The following is an 18154-nucleotide window of genomic DNA, read 5'->3' on the forward strand; positions in this document are numbered from 1 at the left end:
TGGCCAGGCCTTGAGGCAGAGGAAATAGAGAGTAACTGCCAATGGTACAAGGTTTCACTTTGAGGTGATGAAAATGTTCTGGAATTCGATAGTGGTGATGGCTGCACAATTTTTTAAATATTCTTTAAAAATCACTAAATTGTATATTTTAAAAGGATTATTATTATATGTGGATTATAACTCAGTAAGACATGTGGGGTACCTGAGGGGATCAGTCAGTTAAGTATCCAACTCTTGATTTTGGCCCACCCCCGTGCATGCTCGCACTCTCTCTCTCAAAAAAAAAAAAAAAAAAAAAAGTGTGTGTGTGTGTGTGTGTGTGTATACACACACACGTATCTGTACATATATATGTGTGTGTGTATATATATTAAAAAACCACTGATGCATACATTTTAAAAAGGTGAATTTTATGGTATGTGACCTATATTTCAGTTTAAAATAATATCTACATTTGGGCCTCACCCCAAGAGATTCTTATTTAATTGACCTCAGAGGGACTCAAGCAAGCATTAAAAAGACACTGTGATGAAACTAGAAACATAAGCCACAGAATGAGACAACATGCTTATGACACAAATAACTGACAAATGACTCACATCCAGAATATACAAATCGTGAAAGACAGACAACCCAAAAATGAGGGACAGACCCTAACTGGCGTTGCCAAAAGATGAAACCCGTAAGATAAATTAAAAATATGAAAAGTGGGGCGCCTGGTTGGCTCAGTTGGTAGAGCATGTGACTCTTGATTTCAGGGTCGTGAGTTTGAGCCCCACATTGGATGTAGCAATTACTTAAAATCTTAACATTAAAAAAAATATGAAAAGCTATTCAATTTAATTCTCAATCAGCAAAATGCAGAATAAAACCACGATGAGATATAATTAAACAATTCCAGACTGGCAAAAATTTAAAAGTCAACAGAAAGTTTTGGCGAGGATGAAGAACGGGGTTGCTCGTGCACTGCTGCGGTAGCGCGCACGGCTTCGGAAGGCAGCTGCATCATCTAGTGAAGTGAAGATACGCATGTCCTCTGACCCAATCATTTCACAACTAGATCTACATCCTAAAGAACTCATACGCTATGTACTGGAATACCTGTGTAAGGATATTCACAGTTACAAGTTCAGAATAGTGCCCAAAGGGGCACCTGGGTGGCTCAGTCGTTAAGTGTCTGCCTTCGGCTCAGGGCGTGATCCCAGAGTCCTGGGATGGAGCCCCGCATTGGGAGCCTGCTTCTTCCTCTACCACTCCCCCTGCTTGTGTTCCCTCTCTCGCTGGCTGGCTGTCAAATAAATAAATAAAATCTTAAAAAAAAAAAAAAAGAATAGTGCCCAAAAAGAAACAATCCCAACTATCCATTAACAGAATAGTTAACTAAATTGTGGTATACTCATACTTTTTATTGAATCCTATACAGCAAATAAAAACAGCCATATGCAAAAACACAGATGGAACTCAAAAACATAATGATGAACAAAAGAAGACACTAAAAAATACAGTGTTATTCTATTCACATAAAGTTTAAAAACGGGCAAAAACGAAGTTATATAGTTAATGGATGAATACCTAAGTGGCAAAACTATAGCAAAGAACAAGAAAGTGATTAGCGTAGGGGGCTGGGTAACTCAGTTGGTTAAGCGGCCGACTCTTGATTTCAGCTCAGGTCAAGATCTCAGGGTCCTGGGACAGAGCCCTGAGTCAGGCTCTGTCCTCAGTGGGGAGTCTGCTAGGGATTCTCTCTCTCTCTGACCCTCGCCCTGCACATGCTTGTGCTTTCTTTAGCTCTCTAAAAATAAATGAATAAATCTTAAAAAACAAAGCAAAACAAAAAGAAAGATCAGCATAAATGTCAGGATTACAGGGGACCGTGACTGGAAAGCTGTATAGGGGTTTGCAGGGTACTGAAATGTTCTATTTCTTCACCTGGGTAATTGATTATAAAGGTGCTTGTTTCTTTATACTAAACACATCTAGACTTTATTAGGCATTTTTCTGTAGAGTGCTATTTTTCACAATAAAAATGGTCTTTTTTACCTAAGGGGAAAAAAGGTCCCTAATGATACAATGCAAAGCCAGGGTTGAGGACTGCTGCGTTAAAGGAAGAATCACCAAAAATTTATTTGTACATAAGTTAATAAATTCCCAGAACGGGAAAAAAATTTAAATATTTTAAACTCTGTGTGTGTGTTTTAATATTTTAAACTGTTAACAGTGGGTATCTCAGTGGGGAGTAGGGAGTTGTACATAGTAAGTTGGAGGTGGCCTCTATTTTTCCATCTTCTTATATATTTTTGTAAGGTTTATATCCAATAATGAACAAATGTTAAAAGGTAACTTTTAATAGAAGATTTAAAAATACCTTTGGAAAAAAATACCTTGGAAGGATATACAAAAAAACTATTAAAATTAGTTGCCTCAGTTTGAAAAGGGAATGGAAGGGATATTTTCATTGTAACTCTTGAATTTTTTTTAAAGATTTTATTTATTTGAGAGAGAACCAGCAGGGGGAGGAACAGAGGAGAGGGACACACAGATTCCACACTGAGCATGGAGCCCTGTGTGGAGCTTGATCTCACGATCCTGAGATCATGACCTGAGCTGAAATCAAGTCAGACGCTCAACTAACTGAGCCACCCAGGCGCCCCTGTATCTCTTGAATTTTGAACCCATGTGAAGTGCATCACCTATTAAAAAAAAAAGATTTTTTTAAGTAATCTCTACACCTAACATAGGGCTCAAACTCACAACTCTAAGATCAAGAGCCACATGCTCTACTGACTGAGCCAGTCAGGTGCCCCTTACTATTAAAATTTTACTTCAAGTAAGGATATTTCTCTCCAACAGCGTTTCCTATATATTTCCCATAGAAATATATACATTATCAGCCGGTGAAACCAGCAGAAGAGTATCCCTCTCCTGCATTAGGTTCTCCCACATCCTCCATGGCACTGAGACAACAACCCTGTAGAGAAGGGAGCTATCCTCTTAGACGACTCACATTTTGCAAATGCTGAAGTGGCATGCTTGTCATGGCCCTTTGGCTAAATCTGAGTCCATTATACCTGCTAGATAGCAAAATGAATTCTTTCCCTGTACTTAGGCTGCTGTATTGGGGGGGGGGGGTTGTTAGGGGAAGGGGAGGTAGTAAGGAAAGAAGAGTTACCTCTAAGAGGAGCTCCACACTATCCACCTGAAGCTCTTGCAGTCCCACTATCTGTACCACGTGCTTGCTATCTTCTCTTGCAAAGAGCCTGCAGATACAAGAACATGGTTGGTATGGAAGACCCGCTGTAATGGACTCTGTTCTTGCCTCCCCATAACCATTGCATCATTCCCCTATTAGGTAGGGGTTCTGTTATTTGAGTGAGATTGATGTGTATTCTCCCCGCCCACTCCCACACCTCCTGACCCCAGCCCTGGGCTTCAGAGATGGTCCTTGACCGTTGTAAACAAGTCAGCATCTTTGGCTACAATTAAAAGAATGAACATATGACCCAAACCTATGCCAACCAGTGGATGGTATACCCATGGTTTCAGTGATTGGTTCAGGACTGGATATGGGATCTCTGCTGGCCCAATCAAATAAAGTCCTAGTCTCTGGTTGTTAGGTGCCTAGGAGTGAGGTGCTGGTGCTCTTTCTTTCTGGAAGTGAAAGTATATGTGGTCCTGGGAGCAGTGGCAGCCATTCTGTATCCACTAGAGAGCCAGTTTTGGAAGTTAACATCATAGAAGGCAGAGCTGAGCAAAGAAATTAGGTCCTTATAACATCCTCAAGCTGCTAGAGTAAACAGACCCTAAGGCCTGATTCTCCTTGAGGCTTTCTAGTTATATGAGCCAATGACTTCCCTAAATAGCTTAAGCCCGTGTAAGTGGCGTTCGACTTTATTTCCAACATAAGGAGTCTCGATATATCTTCCAACGGAGGAAGGAAGATCTGGTGCTATAACTGAATTTCACAGGCCTATGTGTAAGGTTACGGTCTGTCATCGTCATTAAACCAGATACATCAAGGGGCACATATTAAATCTATTAAAGACTCAAAGATTATTTTTCTCCCTTAATAAGATAGTGATTGAGGTTAAGAATGGAATTCTACTTTATAGCCAAAAAAGGAAATGATTTTCTCAAAAAATTTCTTTAAAAAAAAAAATTTCTTTTTTAAAAAAAGACTTTATTTATTTGAGAGAGAGAGAGAGGGGAGGGGGGAGCTGAGGGAGAGGGACAAGCTGACTCCCCACTGAGTGGGTACCCTGATGAGGGGGTCATTCCCATGACCCTGAGATCATGACCTGAGCAGAAACCAAGAGTCGGACACTTAACTGACTGAGCCAGCCAGGTACCTTTAAAAAAATTTTTTTCTTAGTTTACGTTTTACCCCAAGTTTCCACATTTTTTACAGAAGGACTGGAAGAAAACAGCTTCACCAATCCCTGTGACCTATCAGAAAACAACCATTGAGGGGCACCTGGGTGGCATAGCGGTTGAGCGTCTGCCTTCGGCTCAGGGTGTGTTCCTGGCATTATGGGATCGAGCCCCACATCAGGCTCCTCCGCTAGGAGCCTGCTTCTTCCTCTCCCACTCCCCCTGCTTGTGTTCCCTCTCTCGCTGGCTGTCTCTATCTCTGTCGAATAAATAAATAAAAATCTTTAAAAAAAAAAAAACAACAACAACAACAACCATTGGAACAGTCAGGCTTCTGGAATAAAAGAAGGATCTAGCTTTCAGAGCCCTCATGTCATTCCTGAACATATTTTCTGAGGCCCTACACCCTGAGCTCACCCCAGAAAAGTTCCTGATGGACAGCCTGAAATGGACTGCTAGATTTTTAAATCTTATAAGCAAGAAGTGTATTTCTATCACTTTTTATGCAAGGGTATAAAGACAATCTAACCTCTACTTTTAAGAGTTAATTTGGGACTTCATACCTAACATAACTGCAGTTTCAACCTCCCCCAGAAATGTGTCTTAAACCCACCAATCAGAAATTTTCTGATAAGCACCAGTGAGGTAATCTGTCACATGGGCCCTCTCTATCCCCCCCCAAAGGAAAATTAGGTAATTCATCTAATAAGACCCCCCTGCCCCTCCCCGCAAAGGAAGGTGATCTCACCTGGAACAATCTTTTCTTTTGCTACTGACTTTCTTGCCCCACCCTCCTTTCTATAAAAACCTTCCATTTTGTACAATTCCTTGGACCTCCCTTCTAACTGCTAGATGGATTAATGAACTGCTTCATGAATTGTTTAGTAAAGCCAATTAGATCTTTTAAAAAAGAAAAAAGTTAATTTGAAGATCTGTAAGCTTTGGTTTCTAGCTTAAGAGGTGGACTGAGGGGGCGCTTGGGTGGCTCAGTTGGTTAAGCATCTGCCTTCAGCTCAGGTAGTGATCCCAGGATCCTGGGATCGAGCCCCGTGTCGGGCTCTCTGCTCAGTGGTAGCCTGCTTCTCCCTCTCCCTGCCGCTCTCCCTGCTTGTACTCTCTCTCTGTCAAATAAATAAAATCTTACCCAAAAAAAAAAAAGAGGTCGACTGAGCATACATGTTTCAGTTCACCTTTGTCAAAGTTTTACTATTACTTTTAGGAAATATAATTTATTAAAAAATAAAAGATAAAGAGAATAAAGCATAATGGCCCTAAACAAAAAGAAAGGATGCCATCAGTGGATTAGGACATTTCAGAAGAACCAGGAAGATAGGCAAAAGAGATATTAGCCAACTAACCAGAGATATTAAAAAAAAAACAAAAACTTCTAAAAAGAAGCTTCAAAGACATCCCCTTGGCTACAATTAAAAAATGCAAATATACAGGGAAATATATCTGAGTAATTCATTAAAGAACTGCACTCACAAATAGCTGACTAGATATCCTGACTGTGTCTTCACCTAAACAAACTGACCAACAGACCAGACAGACAGGACAGATGGGGGGAGAGAGAGAGAGAGAGAGAGAGAGACACACACACACACACACACACACACACACACACACACACAGCACAACACCTTTTATTCTCCTGCCAACTGTTCTTTAAACAAAGAGGACTTCAACTACCTCCATTTTGACCTCAAACTTCCTAATTAAGTTCTTTCCGCTTATCTGTTCACTCAGAGAAAAGACCCTGCAGGCAAAGCATCCCCATAAGGGAACCCAAACTACCCCCACTACCCTCTCAAGCAATAAGGACTGCCCTGAGCCAGCAAGACCCCACCCATGATTGACCCCAAGACAATGATCAACTTGGCCTTCACCGCCCACCTGCGTGTACCCACCAACTTTTGTCCTGTATTTTCCTTATATAAACCTTGGGGGGAAAAAAGAGTGGGGGATGCCTTGAGGATCAGTCAGTTAAGCGTCTGCCTTCTGCTCAGATCATAATCTCAGGGTCCTGGAATCCAGCTCAGCAGGGAATCTGCTTCTTCCTCTCCCTCTGCCCCTCCCCTCACTCGTGCTCACTCTATCTCAAATAAATAAAATCTTAAAAACAACAACAACAAGGAAAACCCAACAAGTCATAATTTTGGCATGTTGGAGGCAGTCTTTGAAATATTAGTATGTCTGCTGTCTTCCTGGTGTTGGCCTCACTGAAATAAATTCCTTTCTTGTTTCATCACCACTCATTTTTCTTACTTTGGATTTTGTCAGTGGCTAGTGGTTGAACTTGGTCTGTTTGGGAGCCCCAGAGCCAGAAGCTCTAGCACCCCAGTGCCTGGCTACATTCTGACTAGAAAGGGCTCCTAAGTAAGAGTGCTAGGGCTTGGAAGACGAGCTATGATTGAGCTAGCTTGAGGCTTCAAAACCAACAGAGGGTAAAAAAGAAAAGCAACTCTTCTCCAAAGCAAACCCAGAGCAGAACTCTCCTTTATTTGGCAGCTGCTGTGGCAGGACTGAACCCTGAGCACCTGCACATTCTCTGAAGTGCAGCATACCCGAAAGTCCCTTTTTCTTTGGAATAGTCCAAAGGTGGTGGTCTGCCCAAGCCTAGTTGCTGGCTTCTCCAGTTTCATGACTCAATACCCTACCATGGGGGCCTGGCCTATCATGCTCTCCCTACTGAGCTCGAGCTGCTTTTCCCCCTACCCCTCATTCCAGTGCTTGCCTGGAGCATGTGGAATTTGTACATCCTTTCGGACAGCTCTGTAGGGTCTAAGATACCTTTGCTGGAGGCTAGTTTCTGTCACTGATTTGGCTTCCCCAGCCTTCTACCATGCTTAGCTTCAATTCTCTCCACTTGGTGTGGCTGCTCCCAACACATCACAGGTCTGGTTAATTCTATTAGGACACCCTTTTATCCTTCCACCTCCCTTATTCCATCTTTCCTCCTTATTCTCCCAGTCAATACCTTCACAACTTCATTGCTTCTTGCTCAATTAAAGTCATCTGTTTCAACCTAAACAAAACTTTACACCAGAAAAATACAACAGGGATTTAAAGTCAGTTACTGAATCCATTTTTGAATTACAGCATTATGTTGCAAGGGCAACAGTTTAAGACTTACAAGAGCTAAAAGTCTAATGTGAAAAAGAGAGATTTTCTTTTCTTTTTACCGATTTCAGAAAACTATCATTAAGTTTACCCTAAGATTTTGAGGGTAAAAAAAATAAGAGAAAGCAGGAAACATTATTTATAGTTCTTCCAGTGTAATAATAGGTCAAAAGAATAGGAAGGGATTTAAGTACATGTTGATATCCTGACTTCCTGAAATCATGACCTTTTTCATAGACCAAAATAAAAGGGATAGTCTTTTGGTAAACAGTAGGATATTGATCACTTTAAAAAAATACTAATGGAAGCCTAATTTACATTTTTCTCTAACTGAATTGACAGTTTAAAAAATATTCACCTGATGCAGGAGACTAATTTCATAGAAAGGCACTAATATAACAAGACCTCGCATCAAATCCCATGATTCAGTAATGCTGTGGGACTCTGGCCTAAAAAAATGATCCACAAATATACAGTTTTCCACTCATAATCAGTACCTTTTTCTTCTATTTAAGAGGTCATAAAGTTGTCCACAGTAGATTTCATAGAAGCTGATCCACACGAAGAGGTGCCTTCTTGGCTGGGACACTTCTAGTTGCCTGAAGATATCTCTGGCAGCCAGAGCATAGAGTCCTGGGTTCTGATGAGTTCCTATCATGGTGTAGGTCTTCCCAGCACCTGTCTGTCCATATGCGAAGCAAGTGGCATTGCCTCTGGGGAAAAAGTAATTTGTATAACATATATACTAAGAGAAATGCTAATCTACACGTAGATTTTTCATGACAAAAGTCAGATAGAAACAGAATCCTGTTTACAGCTGGCAAAATTAGCTATAAGAATACAATCCTTTAAGGAGAGGAGGGCTTTACATAATAAAAACATAGGAAGAAGAAAAAATATTCTCAAAGCAGTACCTGAGTTTTTTAATAGGAATTTTTTTTTTTTTTATGGAACTGGTTATACCATAAAACAAGGACCTCATGCTCTAGAGAATTCTGGAGAAGATGATTTTGCCTTAATCCTAAAAGGTAAGTTTGATGAAAGAAGTAATAGAGAATTGGGGTGCCTGGGTGGCACAGCGGTTAAGCGTCTGCCTTCGGCTCAGGGCGTGATCCCGGCGTTAAGGGATCGAGCCCCACATCAGGCTCCTCCGCTATGAGCCTGCTTCTTCCTCTCCCACTCCCCCTGCTTGTGTTCCCTCTCTTGCTGGCTGTCTCCATCTCTGTCAAATAAATAAATAAAATCTTTAAAAAAAAAAAAAGTAATAGAGAATTAAAATTAACACAATAAATAATGGAAGACCATATGATGAACAGGGTGGTACTGACTACTCTTATAAATATTAAGTAAGGTTAGACAGAGGTAAAATCAGTGTAAGCAAAATATTTGAGGAAGGATTCGCAAAAGGGCTTTAAGGGCCTCAGTTTTCACTTTCGTTAATAAATGAATGGGTTACTTGATTTTTAAGATCCCTTCTAGCCCTGACATCATGTGACTCTAAGTGAGAACCACCATTCTTATATGTGGGTGGGTATGTGCAGAGGTATGGGAGTGAGGAACCGCAGAATAAAAGGTGGAGAGGACAGCTGGGAGAATAACCTGTCAATCACATGTTTTCAGAGGAGCTAGAGGCCAAGATTATCTGAGTACCAGAGGCCCAACTACCTAGTACAGAGTAGAAAGTGACCATAATGTTAAATAGTAAAGCAGCTATTGCAGACCTTGAACAGGAATCGCATGGGTTAATGATAAAAGCAGCTACTTGCAGCAAGAAAAAAAGTCTATGTACAAAGAGAGAGGTGGGGGATACTGGAGGTGGGCAGAGAGATGAACATGAAGAAAGGAGCCTGAAGCCAGAAAGAAACCAAAGAACGAGTAATAGGACAACAGCAAAGGAACCATGGAAGTGTGAGAAAAAAGAGATGGTAGCTAACCAGATTTAAGCTGCTTGAGTGGAGACCAGTTACTCCTGTCTTTTGAATCAGGCTCCTGGCTGTGTAGGCACTTGAACACACTGGCAGAGGAACGTGAGGAACAGGATTAAAGGAGGAAAATGTGAACACACTAAAGAAGATTTAGCAGAATGATACTAAAGAATAATATCTTCCTTATCTTCTGAACTTTTTTTTTCTTTTGAGAGAGAGAGAGAGACAGCACGCATGTGCGTGCAAGCACAAGCCTGGGGTCGGGGGAGGTACAGGGGGTGGAAGAGGGAGAGAATCTCAAGCTGACTCCCACGGGAAGCGCGATCTCACCACCCTGAGATCATGATCATGACCTGAGCCAAAATCAAAAGCCTGAAGCTCAATTGACTGAGCCACCCAGGCGACCCCCTGCACCTTTTATTTAATTGGTACTATTTTAACATTCAAATTCTAACTTTGGAACTTGCTCTCTTAAAAAGTACTCCCTAGATTTGGCACATAAGAAATCGAACCAGAAAGGTATTTCACTTTTTCAGCCTGCTCAGAATAAAAAAAAAAAATTACTGACATCTACAAAACGACAATAAAAAGAAAACAAAAAAACTGGGCAAATGAAGTTATCTGAATGGCCAATGAGCACATGAAAAGATTCTCAATATCATTAGGCATTTGGGAAAGTCAAATTCAAACGACAATGAGATCAAGTTACATACCCATTAGACTGGCTAAAATAAAGAAGACTGACAATACCAAATATGGTGAGGATGTAGAAATGCAATTCACAGGGCGCCCCTGCCCCCCCCCGCCCCCCCCATGCGCATGCTCTCTCTCCCTCAAATAAATAAGTAAATCCTAAGTAAATAAATAAATAAATAAGGAAATAAGGAAATAAAAAATAAAAGAAAGAAATGCAATTCACATACATCGCTGTTGGGAATAGAAAATGGGTATATGGAAACCTGTTTGACACTTTCTTATAAACACACACCTAGCCTATGACCCAGCAATTCCCTTTCTAGGTTTCACCCAAGTTAAATGAAAACATGTCCAAGAAAAAGACTTGTACAAGAATGTTCATACAGCTTTATTCACAATCGTCCCAAACTGGAAACGACCCGAAAGTCCATCAACAGGAGAACGGATAAATTGTAGTATATTCATAGAAAGGAATAGTACTCAGCAATAAAAACTGCAACGTGTACTAATATCAAAAAACATTATGCTAAGCCAAGCATAAAAGAACCTATATGGGAATGATTCTATTTCTGTGACATTCTAGAACAGGCAAAACTAATCTATAGTGACAGAAAGCAGGTCAGTGATTATATAAGACCTGAGGGTGGAAGTGGAGATTTACTAAAAGGGGACACAAGAGAACTCTCTGGGGTGATGGGAATGGTCTATTATCTTTTTTGAGGAATTGATTTCTTGGATTTATACAACTACCAAAACTCATCAAACCTGAATACTTCTTAAGATCTGTGCATCTAATTGTATGTGAATTATACCTCAATATTTTTAAAGTTATAAAAATTATTTGTAAAAAGTCAAACTACTCTGGAATCAGTGATACTAGCAGGCTGTTTGGCATTCTTTATCTATATGTGCGTATATTTTGAATAAACAGAAGTCCCTAGTGCCTTTTTGGTCCCATTTAATGTTTATTAAGTATGAATAATTATTTCAAAATTCGAAATTATTTCAAAATAATTCAAAATTATTTCAAAATTTCGAAATCTATAAAAAACAGATATAGTCACTTATTTATCCCACTTCAATGAAAAAAGTAACTGAACTACAGGCAGAGTATATCATTCCTATTATCAAAAGTTCAAACTACAACCACTTAAACCTTTTTATTCGGAGGACTTTGATGAAATTATATTGTTGACAACTTATATCTTTGCTGAAAATTTCTGAATGCTTGGTAAGTCCTATAGAGACAATATACTCTTTAGAAGAGTCTAAATTCATCAGATTAAAACACAAATTCATGTCTAATTCAAAAACTGAAAAACATAAATGATATTTATAAAGAAATTTGTTATGGAAAACAGTATGAAGCAAGAGAAGCAAATAATTACTATCATACCCATTGAAAATATGCTGAATGAGTGGGTGAGTAGTCTTCATGTACACATCCCGATTGGTGCATGCTTCACCAAAGACTTCATCAAAATAAAAAACATGCTGAAAAAGAAATGTGATTTTTATAGAAAGAGACATTTTCTGGATTTTCTTCACTATTCTAGCTAACACATGATAAAGGCGTAAGTATACTTTTTAACTGATTAAGTAACTGACTCTGACAAACTTAGAGATAAATAAGCAATCAATAACTATCAAATAACGGGGCCTTCTTCCACTTAAGATCTCTGTAGACGTGGTCTTATAATGTAAAAACTAAAGCACACAATTTTTGTTCTTTCTTAAGTGAAGTAAACTGATGAATACAAGAGTGAGCCAATCCTCCTTCGGTCCAAGAGAAATGAATTCTATAGGGATTATCCTCATAGCCCAACTAGGGCCAGCATATTTGAAACTAGGGGGAATTCTAGAGGAAGACTTCCACTTCATAGGTTACATAGCTGAGCTTTTCTTTCCTTTTTAAAAGATTTTATTTGAGAGATAGAGCATGAGCGTGGGGTGGGGGAAGGTGGGGGGAGAGGGAGAAGCAGACTCCCCACTGAGCTAGGAGCCCAACACAGGGGTCAAACCCAGGGCCCAGAGAGATCATGACCTGAGCCAAACGCAGACGCTTGCTTAACCAACTGAACCACCCATGTGCCCCAATAGCTGAGTTTTTAATCCCATGAACATTTATTGCTCAGTTGGTAACATGTATAATTGCAGTAGGCACTTCAAAGGGGCCAAAGATATAGATATTACCCTACCCCACCACCTAAAGATGTGAGTCCAGACAAGTACACAAATGATTCAAAGCTAGAAAAAATTTGAGAGATAAAGTACATGTGGAATTCAAAGGAAAAACATATTCCTTCTGATTGGGAAAGACATTATGAAAAAGACTGTACACAGGAAGGGCTGTGGGGGAAGAAGAGATGGAGGCAGGGAAGATACTCCAGCCACAGGGAAAGCACAAGGAACGTTTAGGGAACAGAGAAGATTCAGTGTGGTTGAAACATAGGATCTTGGTAGGTAGAAAGGTGAAACAGAAGGCTGGAATAATGAGTTAGGACTATGTTGCATGGGTATTGGGACACTAGCCTTAAGAATGTTCATATTTAATTTAGCAAATAGTGGGAAGACAATAAAATCCCTTTGCAAAGGAAAGGGATGATCTGAGCCATTTTCTGGAAGATTAATCTTGCTTCCCATTATGAATCGACTAAGAACAGGGACCCTGGTAATCAAGTGGTGAGTTAGGAAGGGTCTAAATTCGATGATAACAATGAAAATAAAGAGGAGATGGATGCATGAGAAATTTGGCAAATGCCTGGATATGACTTGCTGGGGAGAGAAAGTAGTCCAAGATAACCCCCAAATGAAAAACCATGATAATCTGGAAAAGGATAGAAGACCCTATTAAATTGGGATTATGCAGACGTAATCATTTGCATAATTTAGAGGCTACTGGCAGCCCAACTATCTCTGAGTAAAAATCCTGATCGCAGTGTAGTAATGGCAGTCCATATACAATGAATGAGACATGAGGTCCTTTCTTCTTATACCTCTTGCGCCTGCTCTAAATAGCCAGTTAAGGGAAAATCCAGCAAAGTGAATTTGGGCCAATTTATTGTATGGGTCATTCTCTCCAGGTCTGATTCTGTTTCATGTACCATCACATTACATTAGCATGGAAATTTGTTAGGTCACCTTAGCAGAAATTGGGGCCACAAAGTTGAATTTACCAGTTAGAAAATATCACCAAGAGCTAGAAAGTAATCAATCTGTGCAGCACAATAAAGAGATCTGTGAACTTCTCGTGGTATGAATTATGTAATAGGATTTTAAGAGCAATAAAATGTTTTTAACTTTTGAATCTGGGTGAAAGGGTTCATTGTACTTTTGAATAAACTTGAAAATGGCAATAATAAAAAGTAAAATATATTACTAATATATTTTGGGGCATTTTTCAGGAAAATAAGAAAATAATGAACACAAGTAAATGTGGGAATTCTTTAAAATTTTCTTTTACTTCATTGAGTATATGGTTGTTCTTTCTCTTCTTCTATAAGTGCCTGTGAATAACTTTAGCTCTTGGTAAACACCTTAGGAAACACTTATTGATTAGAGGCATTAGTATCTTTCCTTCCAAAAGGATTTAGGTGTGGATTTTCTCAGTATTTCTGTAAATATCCTTAATGAAAGATACATGAACATGGAAGATTATTGTAATTATTATAATTGACACATATATTATATAAATACAATAAATGCTAGCACAAGATATCTAAATATATATACATATATAAAGTCCTTTGCATCACATATACTTCATTTGATTATACTTTATAAATTAGGTTGTAGTAATACTCACTTTAGTCTTGTAATGATCAGAGTTCCATAATTTATTTTTTAAATAGATTTTTTCAGATTATAAAAGTAACATGTATTTAAAGACTACCTCTGGAAAGAACAGACTTAGAACAGGTAATAATGGTTGCCTTCAAGGAGGAAATACGATCAGCAGGACACTTTTCACCGCATACCCTTTTGTATGTTTTTGATTTTGAAATAGGTGAATCCATCATACTCAAAAGTTTTTACTTTTTATATAAATGTAACATGCTGATTATAGAAAATTTTAAAAACATGGAAAACAATAGAGAAGAAAATAAAATTATCTATAAATCTTACTACTCAGAGATAGCCACTGTTGACTTTTTGATGTATTTCAGTAACATCTCTTTTTTCTATATATATTTCTTTATTTAAGAAGTTGGAATGAAATATATACAAATTCGTTTCCTTGTCCCATCACATATTATACTGATACAAAATTTAATCAAAAGTAGGATAGCACACTGCATGTATATGATCATATATATACTAAGTAACAAAAAAAGATTTGAAAGGATAGGATATTTAATTAAATGGATACATGAACCTATTGTTTGAATTCTTGAATAAGTTTAAAAATTGAAACCCAAAGAATCTAGGATCAGTATTTATTTTCTAGGTTTGTTATGAACCTCCCTTTCTTCTTTCCACTTAAGGAAAGAAAAGGGGGTAAAAGCCCTCCCAGCACTTGTAATTATGGCATTGATAGGTAAGGACTTTGACCTATGAGAGCAAAGGTCCAAAGTTCAAACTGCGAAGAAAGTGCTATGAAAACTATGGGTGTTCAATAAGTATTGACCAATAGTAATGACAAAGAAGTAAGGTTATTATGTTTTGGGATAATAGAAAAATACAAAAGACAAGACAATGCTTCCTTAAGGGAATTACTGTGACAGAAGCATCATTAAGGACTTCTTGGGTAGATGGTAACTGAACAGGGCTATTACTATGGCTGTAAGAAGACATGGAACTAGATAACATTATAACCAATTGGCATTTAGACCATTTTCAAAATAAATACCTCCCACCTAGACCTAATAGACTATGCATTGATCAGCAGTCAATAAGGCTGTTAAAGTGATTGGGTTGTTTATACAGTGGCCTAGTAATTTAGTGCCCACAGAAAGACTCAGTGGATTACTTTGAATGTTGCTGTGAAACCTAATTTTGATAACCAAAGAAAAAGTTGAACAATGCAAGTATAAAAGAAGGGGAAAGTGTTAACAATTTGACTTCAGTGTTAACATATTTATTCCAGAGAGTAAAATCTCAGCTGACTCGGGTAAAATGTTAGCACAACAGATTACTCACCACTTTTTCTCTCTCTACCATTCACTGGGTTTTGAGGCAAGAGAGCAAGAGAGAGGATAGTTTGAATATAATATGAATGTTTAGGGAGGCAGATTCAGAGTAAGAGGGACCTGAATTCCCAAATCTTAACATCTGGTGGATTATCCTCTGTTTTAGATTATTTACAATTGTTTCATAATTTTAAGAGTACCTAAATTATGGTATCTTCCATCTATGGGCCTGCTGCTTCCATAAGAAGACCGAAGAGTTATTGCAGGGTACCTATCTGCATGAAATAAATTCCTTTCAATACCAAACCCTTTCTTCTTGGACTTTTTGTGGTCTTTCTGGCAGGGAGTGAACATATTCTTATGTGTCTAAATTACTAGTGTTTTTTTAAATCCTTTATGGTAGATGTAAAAGTGAAATCATATCCCTGGATTACATTTACTTACTAAATCTACCCTGTACAAAGTAGCCTGCTCAAGAGCCCAATTTCCACCAAGTTATATCTAAGCCCAAAGACAGTTGAGAATCAAAATAAGCAGTTGAGTGGCAATCTGGAACTTTGCTGCTTGAAAACATATCCTCCATCGTTAAACTCCAGACTCACACTCAGAAGAATAAGCTCACACCGTGAAAGACAGGCAAGAATTGAGACTGACTATGGGACCATCTCAGAGTCACTCTGGCGCATACACTCAGTGACTAGTCCTATCGCCAATTCACTTTTTTTTTATCCCCTCGGTCCCCCCTTTTGCCAAAGAGGTATAATTACATTCATGTAAAATGTGTTAAGTGAACATATGCCGCAATTATAATGCCCTAGAGTGCAGAAATTACGTTACTGTTTCTCCCACTTCACTATATTTTTTTTTAAATGAAGGCCCAAGGTATTAATGATTTATATCAGGAATGAATGCCAACACCCAAAACAGAAAAAAAATCGACACACTTGATAATATTAGTTCCAAACACAAAAGGAAAGCATCATACCTGCAGAATATACTGTGTAAGGTCAACTGCTTCTTTCTTCTCATGAACAAGTAGAGTTTCTTTGTCTTCTACGGTAATAATATTAATTTCTCCACGACGTACCTCCCTCATGCCCAGAGGGCGTTTTCGAACACAAACTCTGATTTTCTCCATCTCTGTCCAAAGATTCTCTTTCTCTGAGGTATTCTGTCTGATACATATTTATAAGTGGGCTTTAATTTTTTAATAATATGATGCGGCTACTTATGAGGTCAAAGTATCAGCACATTTTGTTATTTTATATATACATTACACTTAACATATATACACACCTTACACATACATAAAACTTTCTCAGAATCAACACTTTAATATGTAACTTTATACATATTAGGTATATAGAAAGTTCTTTTATTAACTGAATCCTCCTGATTACTGCTATCTCTATCCCTAATCCACTCCATCCTTTGTCCTGCCAACAACAAACAAAAAACCCAAAACCCGAAGAGTTGCTCTAGCCCTAAGACTTGGGTGTTTGGCTTCTAGATGTGCTCTTCCAAAAACTTCTAATGGTGGATGTTTTCTATATGTCCCCCCAAATCAGGCTGGTTAATCCTCAAAATCAAACAAAGTATGTTGCGACCACCCCTCCAAGGCCTTTAAAAGACATAAACCCATGTCTCTTGCTCCCTCTCAATCCAATTATTCTTACATATTTACTGTTTTCTCTTTTTTAAAAAAAGATTTTATTTATTTATTAGAGAGAGAGAGAGAGCACAAGCAGGGGGGAGAGGGAGAAGCAGACTCCCCATTGAGCAGGGATCCCAACACGGGGCTTGATCCCAGGACCCTGGGATCATGACCCGAGCCGAAGGCCGACATTTAACCAACTGAGCCACCCAGGCGCTGTTTCACTGTTTTTTTGACCATTCTATCTAATTTGTTTTTTTATCCTACCTGGGTTTACTAAATATCTTGAAATGGTGATAGGTTTCAATGTACTTTTCCTCTGTTCCTCCTAAGTATATTCTGCACCTCTGTCTTGCTTTCTTACTTCCTCTTTTTGTGTGTGTTTGTTTGTTAGAACGTAATCCTATATTTCTTCTTCCCAGGACAATTTTACAACAGGTGCTGCCTACCACTATCACCCTTCTATTCAGATATATCTCTTCTCTGGCTCTGACTTCAGTGAACTTATCAACCTTAACAGCTAGAATGTTTAATGAAATATTCCTTGAGCTAGGGATACAATATTCATCGGGTTTACATACTGAGCCTAATGAGGGTATATATGTGTCTAACAATTGACCATTTACCTATATAGAAATTCCTCTTAACCTAAGTAACATAGGATTCTTGAAAGTAGTTTACCAGGATCAATGCCTTTGGTCCATATACTGAGAATGTCTTAGGCAAGACAAATTATTCCCTTCCTTTACACTTTAGAATTTGATTAATAGCCCCTAAAAAGCCAATGTAATAGATTTTACACAGGATATTTCACTATATAATTGTTTCATATCAATTTCAATTTTCTGAGCCCTCCAACTAGCTGGAAAATTACTTTTTGCCAGTATATAAATTAGTATAAAGGAGAAATAAAATTTCTAATATAGTTCTATATATAGAACAAATAGTTCTAATATAGACCATAAAGGACTACTTCAGGCTTTTAAAGCATTTTTTAAGGGGGGGGGGGAGACAGAATTTTTTTTTTTTTTAAAGATTTTATTTATTTATTTGAGAGAGAGAGTGGCAGCGAGAGAGGGAACACAAGCAGGGGGAGTGGGAGAGGGAAAAGCAGGCTTCCCGCTGAGCAGGGAGCCAGATGCCGGGCTCGATCCCAGTATGCTGGGATCGTGACCTGAGCTGAAGGCAGACGCTCAATGACTGAGCCACCCAGGTGCCTGGGAGAGAGAGAATCTTAAGCAGGCTCCATGCCCAGGTACCCT

General features: G+C 38.7%; 1 protein-coding gene across 1 annotated transcript in view; it reads right to left on the reverse strand.

Moving 5' to 3' along the window:
* The window catches only part of KIF24 (kinesin family member 24), a 46175-nt gene that overhangs the window by 25373 nt on the left and 2648 nt on the right, over window positions 1-18154 (reverse strand). The window contains exons 2-5 of the mRNA XM_008695130.2: window positions 16224-16413; window positions 11506-11603; window positions 7986-8201; window positions 3170-3257 (exon numbers count right to left, since the gene is read on the reverse strand). Of these exons, the coding sequence (XP_008693352.1) occupies window positions 3170-3257; window positions 7986-8201; window positions 11506-11603; window positions 16224-16413 (592 nt within the window). The remainder of the gene's footprint in view (window positions 1-3169; window positions 3258-7985; window positions 8202-11505; window positions 11604-16223; window positions 16414-18154) is intronic.

Source organism: Ursus maritimus, unplaced genomic scaffold (assembly GCF_017311325.1).
Source record: "Ursus maritimus isolate PB19 unplaced genomic scaffold, ASM1731132v1 scaffold_17, whole genome shotgun sequence".
NCBI classification, from domain to species: Eukaryota; Metazoa; Chordata; class Mammalia; order Carnivora; family Ursidae; genus Ursus; species Ursus maritimus.